Source organism: Scomber scombrus, chromosome 7 (assembly GCF_963691925.1).
Source record: "Scomber scombrus chromosome 7, fScoSco1.1, whole genome shotgun sequence".
In the NCBI taxonomy this organism is placed as follows: Eukaryota; Metazoa; Chordata; class Actinopteri; order Scombriformes; family Scombridae; genus Scomber; species Scomber scombrus.
In genome coordinates this window covers 23,142,965-23,160,101 of record NC_084976.1, presented here as the reverse complement: position 1 = coordinate 23,160,101, position 17,137 = coordinate 23,142,965, and the positions used below count along the sequence as shown (strand labels likewise).

At 36.9% G+C, this 17,137-nt stretch overlaps 2 protein-coding genes across 2 annotated transcripts; one reads left to right on the top strand and one right to left on the bottom strand.

Moving 5' to 3' along the window:
- Positions 1–479: 479 nt before the first annotated feature.
- Positions 480–15,132, bottom strand: si:dkey-256h2.1 (uncharacterized protein LOC337520 homolog). The gene is made up of 12 exons (XM_062421948.1): positions 14,516–15,132; positions 11,804–11,943; positions 11,357–11,532; positions 10,610–10,770; positions 9,877–10,017; positions 8,522–8,643; positions 7,915–8,083; positions 6,655–6,800; positions 4,243–4,370; positions 4,025–4,151; positions 3,020–3,153; positions 480–712 (listed from the first exon to the last, which is right to left on the bottom strand). The coding sequence occupies exons 1-12, from the start codon at positions 14,980–14,982 to the stop codon at positions 587–589; spliced, it is 2,037 nt and encodes a 678-aa protein (XP_062277932.1). The 5' UTR covers positions 14,983–15,132; the 3' UTR covers positions 480–586.
- A 1,088-nt stretch (positions 15,133–16,220) lies between these two features.
- LOC133983197 (protachykinin) lies at positions 16,221–17,073 on the top strand. The gene is made up of 5 exons (XM_062422186.1): positions 16,221–16,319; positions 16,581–16,683; positions 16,778–16,801; positions 16,928–16,984; positions 17,063–17,073. The coding sequence occupies exons 1-5, from the start codon at positions 16,221–16,223 to the stop codon at positions 17,071–17,073; spliced, it is 294 nt and encodes a 97-aa protein (XP_062278170.1).
- The last annotated feature ends 64 nt before the right edge of the window (positions 17,074–17,137 follow it).

The following is a 17,137-nucleotide window of genomic DNA, read 5'->3' as shown; positions in this document are numbered from 1 at the left end:
TGCTCCTAAAAATGTGATGGGTTTTCTCTCAAAATGATAATTAAAGCAGGTATTATTGGTGTTTGCAGGTTTGGCAAGGAGTAGAAAAAGAACAAAAAGCCTGTAAGAAACAGATCTTGTGTTAAAGTTGAAGCACAACGGGAAGATGACTCACTGAGAGACGCTTCCTTCATCAGAAAGTTTCAAGTTGGACATGATTACACGTAATTAGCGAGGAGAGGCTATTCTCTGAACAAAGCACCTTCAGCTCGAGGTATAAAGAGCATATTGAGTGCCAATTTAGCTGTGAAGCTTTCGTCTTGTTGACTTTGAGGTAACATCTCAAGAAATGCAAATGGCCAAGCGTGGTAGGTGATATTTTGTATCAGCGCTGCCGTCAGAGCTGTTTTATTAATTTCACGACCTACTGCTACTTCCTGTCTACGTAAGTTAATGAAAGAGGCTTCAAGAAGTAATGATAATAGTCAGAGAAAGCGATAGGAAAATATACATTTAATCTCTTGATTTGATTGCACATTCAGTGTGAATCATGAATTCATTCATTCATTCCTTCATTAATCATTCATCATTAACACACAGAGAGACTTCATTTGTAGAAGACAAGAAAAGATGACATGATGATGTTTCCGGGCTGCTGAGATGGATTAGGATCCTTCCCGTCGAACAAGCCGAAGTAGACGACGGTGTTGGAGTCGAACCCACTCGAGTCCAACTGAAAGAAGAAGAAGAAGAAGAAGGATCCACATGCTGTTAATGAAGAAGTAATGTTTCTATCTCACAGAAATCTTTGTGATGTTATTCATGGTTTTTTCTGACAAAGATGCGAAATATGCGAGTGGAAAATGTGAATAGCTCATTGAAAAACCTTAGCAATGACCTTAGCAACCAAGGCTACAGAACGGATTGCCATTTGTAGGTATGTGTGAATAATCTGACGTCCCCATGAATTCATCTCCTTTTTACCTTTTTGGACTTTTGGCCAAGTTTAACAAAGATATCTGACATCTTAACAGTATAAAAAAAACAGGAAATCACAAAAAGCATTTATCAGACACTAACCATTAAAAATTGTTGACTTGTTTTTGGTTGACATAAAACTGGCGATGTAATTTTTTTATGAAATTACTTATTATAACAATTATTATTTATACAGATCATGAATGTAGATTTGTCGACTGATTAGAGAAGAAACATGAATCTCATATTAAGTATGTTAAATATAGCAGTAAACAGTAAAAAAAAAAAAATCCTGAATCTGTCATTATTATGTCCAGTGTGTAGTTGTGTATTTGACCATTAAATCCTTGAGGAAATCTACACTCCAGACTGTGCTGCACATGATCGCTGAGAACACCAGAGCGCTGCGGCCAGAAACATGATTATATCAGGAGTCTTTATGGTCAATAACTCACTTCAGAATAATTAGGCGCTCCTTAATTCTAACAGGCTTACTTCACTCAAATGTTTTACTTCAAGTGTGACTTTGAGTGCACTGCAACGCCTTCTTGTAAATCTACTGAAGGAACAGAGACTTACTGGGCTATAAATGTGTCCTGACTAACCCTGAATAACCCTGAATATGTGTGTTAGATAAAAATGAAGATGAATGATCTGATAATTTCAAAAAAGCAGAAAAACACCTGCGTTACTGAAAACTGGAGGTTAAAACACACTGAAGTGGCACTGGTGAAGGGTGGAGATTTATTCTAGTACTGTTATTATCCTCATCACTCTTCTTTTGCCTCTGATTTGGTCTCCACCAACACCTGATTGGTAGCTAGCAGGTCTCATACAGTCGGTTTATGGAGCAAAAAAATACTGCTGGAAACGAAGTTGATGAGAGAAATTACAGTGAACCGAAACAGATGCTAAAACTGGGAACTGAAGAGCTAGTGATAATTCTCTGAGGGATCAAGCGACCTCTTTAACATTACATCTTTCATTTAAAGGGGACATATTATACACATTTCCAGGTCTAAATGTATATTTAGAAGCTCTACTGGAATATCTTTGCATGATTTACAGTTAAAGAAACTCCTAATGTATCTTATACTGGCTCTCTATGCAGCCCCTCAGTTCAGCCTCTGTCTCCAACACACTGTTTTAGCTCCTGTCCCTTTAAGGCGCCCCTCCCGATGAGCCCACTGTGTGCTGATTGGTCAGCTCCCATCTTTTCACAGATCACCAGCTCGGGATGCTACGTAAACAAAAAGTATCAGTCGGATTTCATTTGGGGGTTCTTTAGTTTTTTGTTTAAAATGGAAACTTCCCAAATCTGCTCCGAAATATTGAAACTGACTTTTGACTTGCAGGGAGCTTTGAACATGTTTAACATCAACAACTGACATCATAAATAACCAGTGTTGGGGAGTAACTAGTTACATGTAATGGTGTTACATAATTTAATTACAAAATAAAGGTAACTGTAATCCGTTAGTTACTGAAAAAAAGTGTAATTAAATTACAGTTACTTATGAAAATGTTGATGACAGACCTTTAAGATTTTGCTCAGGAGGGTATTTCTTCATTTTTAAAAATATTTTACATGTTACTGAATACATATATATTGCTGTTTTTAATTATTTGAAATCAATATTTTTTTTATATTTTAAAAATAAATCATGATGTGGGCTTATTTGGAGCACACATGGGCTAAAATGGCGTCACTATACCAATTAAGCTCATGCCAGACTTTTGACTTTTTTTAATAAAATATTTTTATTTTATATTCCAAAATCTACATGAACTAATGAAAAAATTTTCAAACGAGAGATAAATCTTGTTTTAGAAGAAATGATCTCCCTTATAACATTAATTTGATTAAATAATTGATATAGTTACATTACATTTAAATAGGGTAACTAGTAATCTGTAATCACATTTCCCTAGTAACCTTCCCAACCTTGTAAATAACATAAAATCACAAAAAGCATGAAATATCCACTTTAAAAATAACGATTAGTGCAGCCTTAAACAACAGCTATTGTGAATAAAATGATACAGGGTTTGAGGGACAGACCTGTTTGGTGATGTCGACCCTCCATGGGTTGACCTGCAGTCCATCACACCAGCCTCCTCGCCCATACAGCCACGTGCCGTGTTCGTTTGGCACCGCGCCCTCTTTTACCCGCATGGCACAGCCAAGAGCCGTCCCTGATGATTCACCCCGAAAAGATACAAAAATATGACAGTCAAGTACAAGAAATGACCCCATTAATTAGTCCATCCTGTCCTCAGGCTTCAAAGCACTGCAGGTTTTCATTCAAGCTAATTAAGGGTGAATGTCAGAGAAAAAATAGGCAAATCAGAAAAAAGGAAGAAAATTAATTAACAACACTTTTGATAATTAATTAAAAGTCAATTATCAAGCAAAAGTACATTTATAAAAATGTACAGATTTGCTGCTTTTATCTGTTTTATATCAATAGAAACAAAATCAAAACAGGCATTTTCTTTTACTATTCTGACATTAAAAAACTAAACTTTAATTTAATTTAATTTATTAACTGAACACATAAATTAAAGATTACTCTATAATGAGAATAATCATTAGTTGCAGCCCTGTTTAGAAACAAGAAGAGGAAAGAGCAACAACGTGAGAACAAGTCGGCCTACAGAGAAACATTTTACTGACTAAGTTCAGGATTAAACTTGAGCCTCAACTTGTCACTTTGAACATTAAAAGCAAAAACTGACATTTTTATTGCAAATTTACTATAAATAGATCTGAAGGTGAAGCATATTATAGATATTTGCTTCATAAAAACTCACTTTAAAGTTCATAACATCCTTTTTACTTTTTAACAAGAACAAGAGATGTTAAAAAATTCACTTAAATGTTGAGTCTGAGCACTTTAAGGACTTTCTCATTCATATCAACTCAACTTTTTATGGATTAGAAGTCCTTATAGTGCTCATAAAACTGGAAAATTAAAATTGTACAGTATAATTACAAAACCATTGGGCAATCTCTGCTGATTTTGACAACAACCTACAGTAAATTCCTTTAAAAAGAGCTCCTCACCGGCAGTATCAAATGTGAGAGTGTTGTTATGAACTGAGTTGATCAGGAAGTGGTGGGAGGTGACACAGAACTCCCCGCAGCCGTATTCGTCGCTGCCGTGGCCCGTGATGACGCTGTAGAGCTCCACCTGAAAACAAAACGGACACAGCTGCTCAACACACCTGCACAGACAGGACAGAAATGTAAATGTATGGTATGATCTGAGTCTGATCTGTTGCCTTTTTGGTTGATGCCGGGATGGAGAATTTGATTGGCTGGTATTGCTTGTTGTAGTTTTTGTCGAAGGTTCCTCCGCTGTACAGTGACGTCACTCTGAAGGGGTGGAGCTTGTCGACGCCGTGGTTACCTGTGATCGGACAGAGTAAGTTATAGATACCTGAAAACGTAACATCACGACAAACTGAATAAAATGTGATCGAACATGATAACAGAGCTGAATTGATTAGTCGATTAATCGATTTGATTGAGTCGTTTTCAATATCTCATAAATACCTTGAAAAGCAACAATTTGGGACATTGTGATTAGTGTTTTTCCACCATTTTCTGACATTCTGTTACCCAAACAGATAAATCAATATATCAAATAATTTTTATTTATAATGAAAATCATTTTTAGTTGCAGTTTTACTAGCACACACACAGCTAACTCTGGCTTATTTACAGCATCTTGTCTGTCTCTGTCACTTCTCTGAGCATTGTCCCTATCAAATAAACAAAATAAATAAATAAATAAATAAAACACTACACAATATTACATTTTTAACTGCAAAAATTACATTGTTCCACTTATTTTATAATTGCATGGTTATGTCTTTTTTTTGCAATAAATCATTAAAATAAATCATAAATAGTTATTTTATAATCATTTAATATCTAACACGTGCTTGTTAAGCTACTAAAATGACACTTCTGTTCAGATCAGATTTTCATCTCCTATATCACTAAATGTTGGATGTCACAAAGATTAGATGACTAAAAACATGTTTTTGATGCTCAAATTTGTTGCAAAATTTTGCACATTATTATTTCCTGACATTTAACAAGTAAATAAGAACATTTTGTTAAATTTCTTGGTAGTTTTTTGTGAGTGACAATGAGTCAAACATTGTCAAAACGATGCTGCCAAAGAGCCAAACTAAATTATAAAAATCTACAGCACATGACAAAAAGTCTCAATGGACAAAAAGAAGATAACTGGTTTCTAATCATAACTAACAGGCTTCTTCTGTTTATTCCTTCTCCGTCATACTAACGAGGAATCTCAGTTTCTCGTCACTAAAAGCTTCGGCCTCCTTTCCAGAGAATCTCTTCCAGTAACCACAAAACCACATCCACAGACACGCTGTTCCTTCTCGCTGTGAGGTTCCTGTTCTCTGCTTTTCAAAGATGCTGAAAAGTGACGGTAAATGGACGAGAAATGTTCTGGGATGATGATACTATTATTTCAGTCGCAGCTCTCCGTTCTCACAGTGGGACAGTCCAGATCTGTGCACCCAGTTTTCTCAGAGTTTCTCCTAAATGTCGTCTTGTGTTCATTACGAGTCTCTTTATTCAGTATGTGTGGTAAACCAGTGGATGGAAATGGAAAAGTGCAAATGCAAAGAAATGTTTGTTTGTTTTTTTCTATTAAAGCTTTTAAATGCAAGTATAACCATTTAAGCATTTCCATTTCTCATTTTGAGTTTCATATTTGATGTTTCCCTTACTTCTTATTTCCATTGTCTATTTCATCTTTACAATTTAAGCTCTAAGTTTGACCATTTCTATTTAAGCTTTTGCATTTTAAATTTCACTTTTTTCACTGTCACTTTCACATTTTCATTCAATTATCATTTTACCTTTTAAATGATCTTTTTAGATTTCCTTTTTCATTTTAAGTTTAATTATGACCTCGTTATTCCTAGTAGTGTATATGTAAAATGTAAAATAATAATCTTTTTTAATTTGATCTCTATTAAGTTTCAAGTTGGACTTTTTATTTTAATTATTACCAAAATTTCCTCCATACTGTTTTTGTGACATCATACAGTATGAACTTTGTGAATTTTACCAACCAGTACAATCCTACTGATGGCTGTAATCTGTATCAAATCACCTATCATTATATATATTACTTTATATTGATTGTAATATGAATATACAGTATTTTGCATTTTCTGGAAATTCAATTGAGAACCTTTTAATAAAGAACCAAATGACAAAATCTGTTTTTGGACATAAAGTGCCTGAAAAATTGAAGTTCTTTGTTTCATTGAGACAAAAAAGTCTGTAAATCTCATTATTTTCATGCAGCAGTGCTCTGTTCTTCACATTTGACTTAACTCATTCAATCTAACATGATCAGCATTCATATGACTGGTAATTACTGATCATGTGACTGCAGTTACAAGGAGGTAGGTGTGTTGAGAATCCTCCCAGCATGCACTGGGGCAACAGATTCACGGACATACAGTAAATCTGAGAGTTTGTGTTTGTGTTCCTGCATCATTACTGTGCTGTTTCCACACTTTCGTATATATCCCCTTTTATGACCTTTTTAAAAAAATATAACCTCTTTTTGAAACCATCCTCTCTCAGTATATTGGCTCTTTTCCCCACAGACAGGCTTCACAGTTTAACACAGTTTATACCCGTCTGATTGCTGAGACTGAATCTGAGGTTGAGGGAGACGATCCACGGCATCGCCCAAGGAACCGTCTTCATGGTGAAGGTGCATTTGTTGCCGTCCAGCAGGGGGAGGAGAGGGGACACATCTGTCAGCCAGCGCCCGATACCTCTACCAAAAAAGCACACACACATACACACACACACATCAGAGGTGCAGCTTATAACCAAGCAGAGTTTCAGAGAGGCATTTTTTCATTCCTCGAAAACAGGCTCTGCAACATTGTTTAAAAGAAATATCATAAATCAAAAGATCAAGCTAGATTTCAGATTAATGCACACCGTCTGGTTATATTAACACACATACACACAAAACATTTAATTATTAAGTTGTTTTATTAGTTTATATATTACAGTAAGATCAGAATCATTAGCTGGGTCTAAACCTTTGAATCCGCCCACTCAGATTTACAGAATCAGTCATTTGGACGATAAAACTAAAGAAAACCCATGTCACAATAAAACTAGTTCATCACAATATAATTCCAGCTGCCCTGCTACAGTGGGAGATAAACTCATTGTCAGGGCCCGGTAGTTCTGTAATGTCATTTTGGTAGGTTTAGTTTTGTGTCTTGTCTACTTCCTGTTTTATTTTTGTGTGTGTGTGTCTCTGTGTGTGTGTTTTCCCTTGTCTTGTCTAGCTTCTTCCCCTCCTGTTGATTGCCTTCCCCATATGTGATAAGCTTGTGTCTGGTTAACTCCCAGTGTATTGTGTGGTGTGCTCTTTCCCTTCGGTGCCAGATCATCTTGTCAGATTTTCGGTCCAGCGTCAGATTCCAAGTTGTTTTTTTTGCCCAGTGTTTTGTACCTCAGCTCTGTGAATTGGATTTTCAGTTTTTTTTTTCAATTTTGGACTGATTAAAAAGCTTGATAACTCTTCTTCTTTGTGTCTCTGCATTCTGAGTCCACTTTGTCTGTGCCTGATACTCATGAGCAATTTAATTTAAGATGTATCTTTATTGATCCTCCTTGGGAGAAATTCAAATTGTGTCGTGGGAGTGGGAGGTACAAAAAATCTGGTACAGTAGAAGCATTTTACTCCCATCTGATCTAAATGCTGCTTTAAAGCAATAGTTTGAAATTTGGGTAAATTTAAATAGATTGTAAACATTCAGACTTTCTGACACAGATATAGATGTGTTTTCTTCCACAACAGCTGTGGATTATAAATATGAATAGCTGTTATCTCGATCATCTCATGTACTCGTGCCACGTCAACCTCTTACCTGCGGAAGGCGGTGATCCATCGGCCCAGCTCCATGTTGCAGTACGGACTGAGGTGATCGCAGCAGACGAACAGCTGCACCGTGTGATCCCACTGAGCACAGGACCCGTCTCTCCTGCCGGGACACGACAGGGACGCGTCCAGCTCCAGTGTGTTAAAGTCGGCCGAGCCTGCAGAGAGACACAATGCAGATGTTAGTATCAGTAAAATGCTAAACATGGCTGATAAAATCTCTGTTATATGTTTTATTACTATGTGTCCTGCTATTTGGGGTGAAAATTCACACTGTGATTGTAGTTCAGAATTACCTTAACTCTCCATGTTAATGTTGTTTTTCAGAGCAGATTTACCTGTTTGGTGGTTTCTAATGGGTGTTTTTACTGGAGCAGTCCAAAGAAATGGAATATATTATCAGGGTTAGACCTAAATCTGTCTCTCCTACCACAGCTACACTGAAAATAGTCTGTAAAACTATATTGGGAGCTGCAAACCTCCAAATAATTTAATCTACCTGGATGTCAGTGGAAATTCAGTTTTAGAAGCTTCTCCATGTAAACATCAAAATAATTACAATGATAAACACATTTAAAACCACATATTAAAGTTACCTAACGGCAGGTCGACTGTAGCCACCGCTCCTTTGTCCCCATGCATTTGGACTTTGTCAAAGACAGAAACAACTTTGGCAGGACTTTGAAGTTTGGTCCAGAGATCGGCGTAGAAATCAAACCTAAACAAAAACAGTCAAAGTCAAAGATAAAGAAAAAATACTTTTCACATGCACTAGCTTTGTTTTTAATCAATCAAATGCTGCGAGAGTAAATCTGCTGTTTTTATCGCCATGAAAAAGCGATGCAGATTATACTAAATGTAATATTCTGTAGCATCAGACAATGTAAGCTTCATAGCTAAAAGGCTTTTTAAAGAAATTAGGAGATCCTCAAAACAAATCTCTTGTAGTCTTGTTGACAGCTGTGTTGGTTGAGTGAATGTTTCAGTCACTGAACTTCTTCAGACATATGCTGACAAATGCAAATATACATCTTAAATAGAAACGGCAGAGTATATTAGTGACCAATTATCACAAATATTTCATGAGTGGCAACAGGCTGCACCTCGTTATATTTTCTATAATTTTGATAGTTTTAACATTTTCTACTGTTGACAGATGTTATTATGGACCGTCTCAGATGATTATTGAGCTGATAAATGTGATTTTAATATTTTCAATACATTTCTGGATACTATACTGATTTGGACTGAAGTCAGGAGGAGGATTTCACTCTAAACCACGAGGTGCAGCCTGTTGCCACTAATGAAATGCTTGTGATAATTTGCCACTGTGAGCCCTGCCGTTTCTATTTAAAGGTGCATATGTTCATTTGTCAGCATATACCTGAAGAAAGTCAAGAAATTGGTAGAGAATTGAATGCATTTCTGAAAGGTTTTGTATTGTTTGTACAGTTTGTGGCTTCACATTGATTTTTGCCTACAGTTCATACTTTTAGTATTTTTAACAGACATTCATACACTGCTGGACTTCCCCTCATTACTTCCCTGCAGGGAATCCCCACCACCAGTTTGACTGCAGCTCTGTTGCTCTAATAAATCAGAGCAAGTTGAAAAAAATGTAGACCTGAGGATCAAATCTTAACCATAATACACTGTGAACATTTTCACATCCACTCCACAAACCCAGCATGGTAGGAAAATGGTACATTTTATACTGCCAGTGTGAGTAAACACACAGGAGAAGTGAAAAAGGGAACAATACATGACAAATGAAATAGAGCTGCTGTTTATCATAACGCACACTGAGTAACCAGCTGATGTACAATTTAATACAATCCAGTACAACAACGCTGCAATAGGTAATAGTTATGTCTTTGTAAAGCTCAGCTGGTCTCAGAGCTGCTGCAACCTGGGACAATCATGCTACAGTGACCTCCATCTGTATCCTCACCACTGCGCCTGCCAGTTAACGAAGCTGAATGAGGGGTACAGGAACCATCCCATCTCTGCCAGTGCCCCCTGTTGGTCAATGCCGATGAAGAAACTTGGGGAGGGGGTTATCTGGAAGGAGACGTTCACCAGCTGCCCAAAGCTACAGAGCAAAAAAAGACAATAATAACATAATGAGAAGGGAAACATGAAAAAAGGCAACATTTTAATAAAGAACAGTGCAAAACATTTTTGTTGAATACTTATGTGAATATTTTTAAATCCAGGTTAGAAACATTTCTCTTTTCATGTGCTTATGACTTAGCTCTTTTAAAGCACTTTAAATGTTAGTCTTTCATTTGCACTATGTATGCTCTTTTAATAATTTTAATGTAAATCATTATTTTATGCTCTATTTTAGTCTTTTTATTCTGTACTTTGTTTTCTTTTTATTATAATTTGGTTCTTTTTATAAATTGTATGTTTTAATGTTTCTAATTATTACGGTTCAATTATACTTTTTTTTCTTTTTATTATAATTGTTGTTGGGGGTTTTTATTGTATGTTTTTATGCTTCCAGTTCTTACCGTGAAATCATCTTGCCTTGCCTTGATGCATTTCAGGAAATAATATTCTTACTCTGCAGTGTTTATGTGACATTTTGGAAACAATCTTCAACTTTTAAAGAGAACAGTTAATCTACTATATATATCTGAGTGAGGAGGCTTTTAATCCTTCTCGTGAGCCGGTCTTACCGGAGCGCCTGGGCGACCGAAGGCTCCAGGTGCACCATGGCAGCAGGGATGTTCAGCTGCGTGTAACATTCCTCCCTGACGCAGTTCATATCCTGGATAGGGTTACCAGGGAGGGCGTAGACGAGGACACCGGAGGCGTTGGATTTGGCCATGTTCTGCACCTGGTGGGAGATAAAAAACAACAGGAAGGAATTTATATTTAATTAAAGTCAATTCTGCCTGCTTTTCAGATACTTTGAGGAGGGAATCACATTGTTTGTGTTGGTGCTTAGAACAGAAACTTAAACTAATTTACTCCATACTTTATTTGGTTTCATTTTAATTCTGTTATTTTTCCTGCCTAATTGTAGCACTTAAATGTTTTAACCATGCAACGAGGGCTGGGCAATAGAGCTTAAATCAAATATCAAGATATTTCTGACCAAATACCCCAATATCAATATTGTAACAATATTATAAGGATGACTATCGGTGCTTTCACAAAATATTTAAACAATGAGATCTTTGATAAATAATCATCAGTAAAGTGGATATAATGACTAAGTGGGTAAAGCAAATAATAAAACAGCTAGAACAATCTGAAAAGACACTTCTGCCATATCACGATATTACAATATCCAAGTTCTAAGACGAAATATAGTCTCATATCACGATATCGATGCCCTACATGCAACTTACTGAATTTTCGCAGAAATCGCAGTAAAATTGGGAGGGGTAAAAACAGATGCAGCAGTGACATGAACAGACCTTAGTGAAGAAAGAGCAGTTGCCCTCAGACACCCACGCCACAGCGCCCGCCACCGAGGGGGACGGATCACACCCATTTCCTGCATCAATCAGCTGATACAACTTCTGAGTCCATCGCCCCATGAGCCAATCGTATCTCGCATCGAGTCTCTTGATAATCACAGGCATCTTCCATCCTGTCGGGAAGAAAAAAGGAACATTAAAAAAAGAAAATCACAGAGCGCTTCCTAAACAACATGATGTCTAGAAGGGCTTTAATTTGACTGATTCTGCTATAATACAGTATTTTTGGTTGTAGTGTTACTTTGTAATTTAAATCAATCTGGTGTCTTTAGTCCTCTATGACTGTAAACTGAATATCTTTGGGTAATCGTTAGCTGCAGTATTAAATGGTAAAACACAGATATCCTTATTTACATCTGCAACACCTGCTCTGCCGTCTCTTACCCTCTGAAGTGAAAACAGCCTGGGAGAGGCCGCAGTTGTGTCCCATGCAGCTCCAGTAGTAGAGGATACTGGGGATCCAGTTACCCAGAGAGAAGACCGGCACCGGAGAGAAGTGCAGCCTGGACAGAACCTCCTTCTTACTGCAGAAAAAAACAGCGTGGTTAATTAAGAAATAAGCCAAAAGAGGCCGTGGTTTACAGTGATTTTACAACTGCTAAGGCGTTATTAGGCACCTAAAACCCCCTCAGCAGGTCTCCGTCCTTATAAAACTGTGTTGAGCTGGTTGATTATTGAGTAGTCATAAAAGTTTGTAGTGGACATGCACATCCAGAAGGTGAATAAAGCAAGTGCTGAATCAAACAACACATGAAAAACAAGAGAAAAGTCAGCACACTGCAGCTCCCAATTGCTGGCGATATCCTGAATACCTGCATTGGGAGCTGCAGTGTGTGGACTCTTCCTGTTTATTAAGTAGTGCAATAGATGTTGGGACAAAGGAAAGTTTAAAACGGCTCCTCCAGTCCAGTCAGCCTTAGTCATGAGCTCTAATTGTCTCTTTGGTTTTATCAGTGTTGAATAAAGTAGTGGCCGTCACACCAAACCTTAAAAGCGTCAGTCATCTACGTTCTGCAGACTTAATATAATTGTATCATCCAAAACTTCAATGACATAATTATTTTTGAACTCACACAGCCTTACTACAGTGTTTGACCTCAGAGAGAGAGAGCCACTGACTTTTAGTTTATTAAAAAGGAATAAAACCATTTAAAAGGATTAACATGCACGTGATTTAACATCTGGACAAGCAGGTAAGGTTGGATTGTGTGTGAATAAGATGTGAGCATGAGTCTGAGGGTCTTCACAATGTTTGCTGATTAAATGAGTCATTATTGGCAGAAGGACATCAAACTTTTAGAGATGATTGTGGATGTTTTCCAGAGAGCTGAAACACTAAGACTGTTTGAGGACTTTGGAAAAATAAAGCACAAAGCAGCATTTAGTTCAGATGAGCGATGTTTTACTACATTAGTGCTCTTAGGAAAGGTTTTTGATTCTGAATCATCACTATTATACGCTGCTTCCTCTTTTCACTGTGGTTTTTCTATGTTTGGTTGGTGCTGCCAAGAGTTTTGAGCCTGTTCCTCTTTCACATGTTTGCAGATGTTTTTCAGACAATGCTCTTCAGATGATTTGACCTTTTGCTCCTGTTGTTTTTAAAACTCATATTTAATCAGAACTCATGTTGTTTTTAATACTTTGGATTCCCCTTATGTATGAAATGTGCTATATAAGCCTAAAGTCCCCTTTTGTATTGTCAACATCTTTTAAACTTCTTTTTTCTTATTTTTGTGTGTGCCTGTTTTCATTTGTTTTTACTTTATAGTTTTCACTCATTGTTTTCACTGTTATTATATGTTACTTTTTCTAGCAGATATTTCTCTTTTGCTCCATGCTGTTGTGTCCTCCCACCTAGACTACTGTATCATGCTTAAACCAAGGCACTGTTACCTGATTACAGTTACTCCAAAATTCACAAAAACCTCATATCATCCTGGCTGTGATGTCACTACACTGGCTTACCATTAAATTTAGGATTTAATTGATCCACTGTGAGTGTTCACACAGTGGATTTTGTGCAGAAATGTATTTAAAAGTTGATGTGAAGTGGATATCTGACATATTTACAGTCTTTTTAGCATCAAATTCCCTCTTTGTGTTTCCCTGTTGAACTGCAGTGGAAGTATATTAACAAAAAGAAAGACATTAACACTAAAAAGACAAAAATGCACCAAAATGAAAATGTTTTAAAATGTTATACTTTTGTATAGGTGCTACACATTTTTGTCCATTGAGGCTGTTCTGGGTCAAATTTAATCCGTATCGACATGGCTTTGTGTTAAATAAATAGTTAATAGTTTTAACAAGATAGTAGTTATGAGGATTTCTTTTTATGATGTAGCAGTGAAGACTGATGGCTCTAATGGTTATACAATAAACCCCACAGTTCTATAAAGTTCTTGTAAGCTTCAGTTTCAATAAAATACATTTAAATCATTATTGCTATGTTATATTTTAGGTAAAATAGGACATAGTTTTGTGTGATAGTAGGTATTTTTTCTCTCTTCTCTCTGAAACAATCAAAGTTTAATCACACATTTATTGATCAGTAAGATAGGCTATTGATGCTTTCTAAACAGATCTGTGGTTCAAAGTTTGGACACTTTTTTATAAGTGGTTCATACTGCGAGGGTGTAGAATATGAACTGTATGTAAGAATTAAAAACATGTTTGCATTATGAAGGGTTCTTCAAATAGTCAGTATGAACAGGAAGAATGATAATGATGAGAAAAAACTATTCAATATCTATTTCAATGTTCATTGTTGCACCTGACATCAATTGGATATCTGCCACATTTACAGTCTTTTAGCATCAAATTCCCTGTTGAGCTGCAGTGGAAGTATGGTATCAAAGAGAGGGACTTTGGCACTAAAAAGATATTTACTTGATTTGACTCATTTGAAGCCTCATAATAACTTAAATACATGTTTGCATTAAGAAGGGATCTTCTAACAGTCAATATGAACAAGAAGAATGATAATGGTGAGAAAAAAAACGTATTTAAAAGTTCATTCTTGCACCTGACTGATGTTTAAAGACACAATTGAAACATTATGAACCATACAACAGGTGTAACAACTGCAGTGCTCACCTGTGCATGGCAGCCCTCTGCAGCTGGCCCCTCATCCAGAGAGCATCACTGACTGCAGAGTCGTCCAGAGACACAAAGAGCACCTGAGTGCTGTCTGGCAGGTCCTGCACCAGACTGGACAGGGACGACTCTGAGCTCCACATGCACTCCAGAAACCCAGACTTGTTGGTGAAGGCGTGAATGACCAGAGATCCCTTCACAGCACCGGGTTGGTAGATAAACTCTCCATCCAGAGTCGGGACCCTTAAGGCGGCTGCAAGGTCTCCAGGCTCTGGCAAGGCTGCAACATTCATACTGGAGGGTTTCTTTGACCTGAAGCTGAAGCTGTCATCTTCAGACACCCAGACCACCTCATCTTGACTCAGTGTAGTCTTCTGCTTGGGTGTCTCAGCTGCTTCACTCACATGAGCCGTCACAACAACAATAAGGAACCACAGCAGCGAAGACTTTGAACGCAGCAGAGCCATATTCCTGCAGACGGCAAGTGGCCGTGAACTCACCACAATCTGCAAAGTCCGTGCATTGATTTTAACTCAGTTTCTGTTGATTCAAAGCTGGAGACACTCTTAAGCTTTAGGACTAAATGCGTTTACGGACTTCCTAATCTGCACCCCAAGGTGTTTGAGCTGGAGGCGGGCCGTACTAGCGGCTACGGCGGCTCCGGTGGGACAGAAAGCATTAAAAAGTCAATAGTCTAAATTTTGGTTTCGGTTTTCCTGTCAGTCAGCAGCAGTGGTGGAAGATGCATACAGTAATCTATAAAAAAAAAACAACAACTCCATTACAAGTAAAAACCCTGCATGAAAAATCATACTTAAGTGTTATTTGCTTGATGTAGTTAAGTATTATGAGTGATATAGTTCAAATATTGCAGTAAAAGTACATAAGTATTATGAGTGATGTAGTTAAAGTATTACAGTAAAAGTACATAAGTATTATGAGTGATGTAGTTAAAGTATTACAGTAAAAGTACACAAGTATTATAAGCTTAATGTAGATAAAGTATTACAGTAAAGGTACATAGTTTTATGAGCTTGATGTAGTTCAAATATATCATAGTGTGTCATATCATGTACATAAAGTAAATCATTCAATGAAGCTCAAATATCCAACTGAAGGAACAAGAAGAAAAACACATTTTTGAGTGGAGGAGGACTTTAACTGTCTGTGCAGAGTTAGTTTATCACCGTGTAAAACAACCATAGAACTACCATCAGAGGTGGGAAGTAACGAAGTATTTGTACTCCGTTACTGTACTACTTCTACTTAAGTACAGAATGTGAGTACTTTTGCCACCTCTGTCTACCATTATGACCCATATTATACCCATTGCAATGTCTCAGAAACTCAAAGACCAATGTGACCTTTCCATGGACCCACATGAATGTCATAATAGTTGTAAGACAATTATAACAACAACAGTAAACAAATGTGAGTCACGCAGTGTAGGCTAATTGCCGGAGGCGATTATCGACGCACATCATCCACTCCAGCTGCGCGTAAAGGCTCTGTGTGCGCAAAAGGTGCGTTTAAGGACTCACATGGCTCAGCATCAAAGAAGACACGCCGTTGTTTCTATCGGCATTTCAAACTAATCCATCAGTGAGGTGCACCTGCATGTAGATTAGTTTTAATCCAGACTAAAAAAATACAGATTCTATATTTTTATGCAGAGACATTTGGGTGAAATTACGCACAGGTTGCAATGGAAAGAGTTAAACTCGTTGTAATAGTTTTTCTGCTTTTGACAAAGGTTTTCTGTCAAGAAATGGATGCTGACAACTGGAGAGAAAGCATCGGAGAGGTAAGACTTTTCACTTTTTCTTTTTTAAATTTTTTATTTATTTTTTCCTCCATTCATGAAAAGAATCAGAAAAACCTATTTTAAGGCAACTGGTGTTTCTCCAAAGATGTAATGATGGAAAAATCTTTAAACTAAAAAACAACTGACAATCTTTAAGGCTATCAGCTCTAAAATGAGATTATTTGCATATAATATCATATAATAAAAAAATACATTTGTGTTTAAGATAATCACGCTGTACTTATTTCTCTTTATCATAAGAACAAATGGCCAGACTCTGAAATAATTCCGGATATGTTATTGAGAATGACCAGAAAACCAGGACCACGCCGGTATTTCGTGCTCAAGGGGAAGAAACTCTCTGGTGGAGGTATTTGATGTCATTTCAAATGAGTAAATATATATAAAAGCACTCATGAGAGATAGATCGCTCATTTTATTTCTTTCCTCCCAAACAGCAAAGACGCAGACAGCACGAAAACGTAAGGTTTATTGTTTTCTTTTTGCAAGATTTCAGCATTAAATGTCAATTCCTTCATTTTATTTCTGTACTTTTAAATTAACCAATGGGAATTAATGTCTCTTTTTAACAAAAGTTTCATCTCCAGGTCATAAATTTCAAACCTTTGTTGGTCTGATGGGTAAAAGGAGCTTTGATGATCAAGGTAAGACACTTCCAACAGTGACATAAAGGGACATTTCAATGTAAATCTGCCTGGTAACAGCTGATTTCATCCCTGCAGGAGCGCTGTGAGCTGCACAGAAGACTGACGATCTACATTTATTTTTATTTTTGCTTCATTTCAGACTGGCTGCTA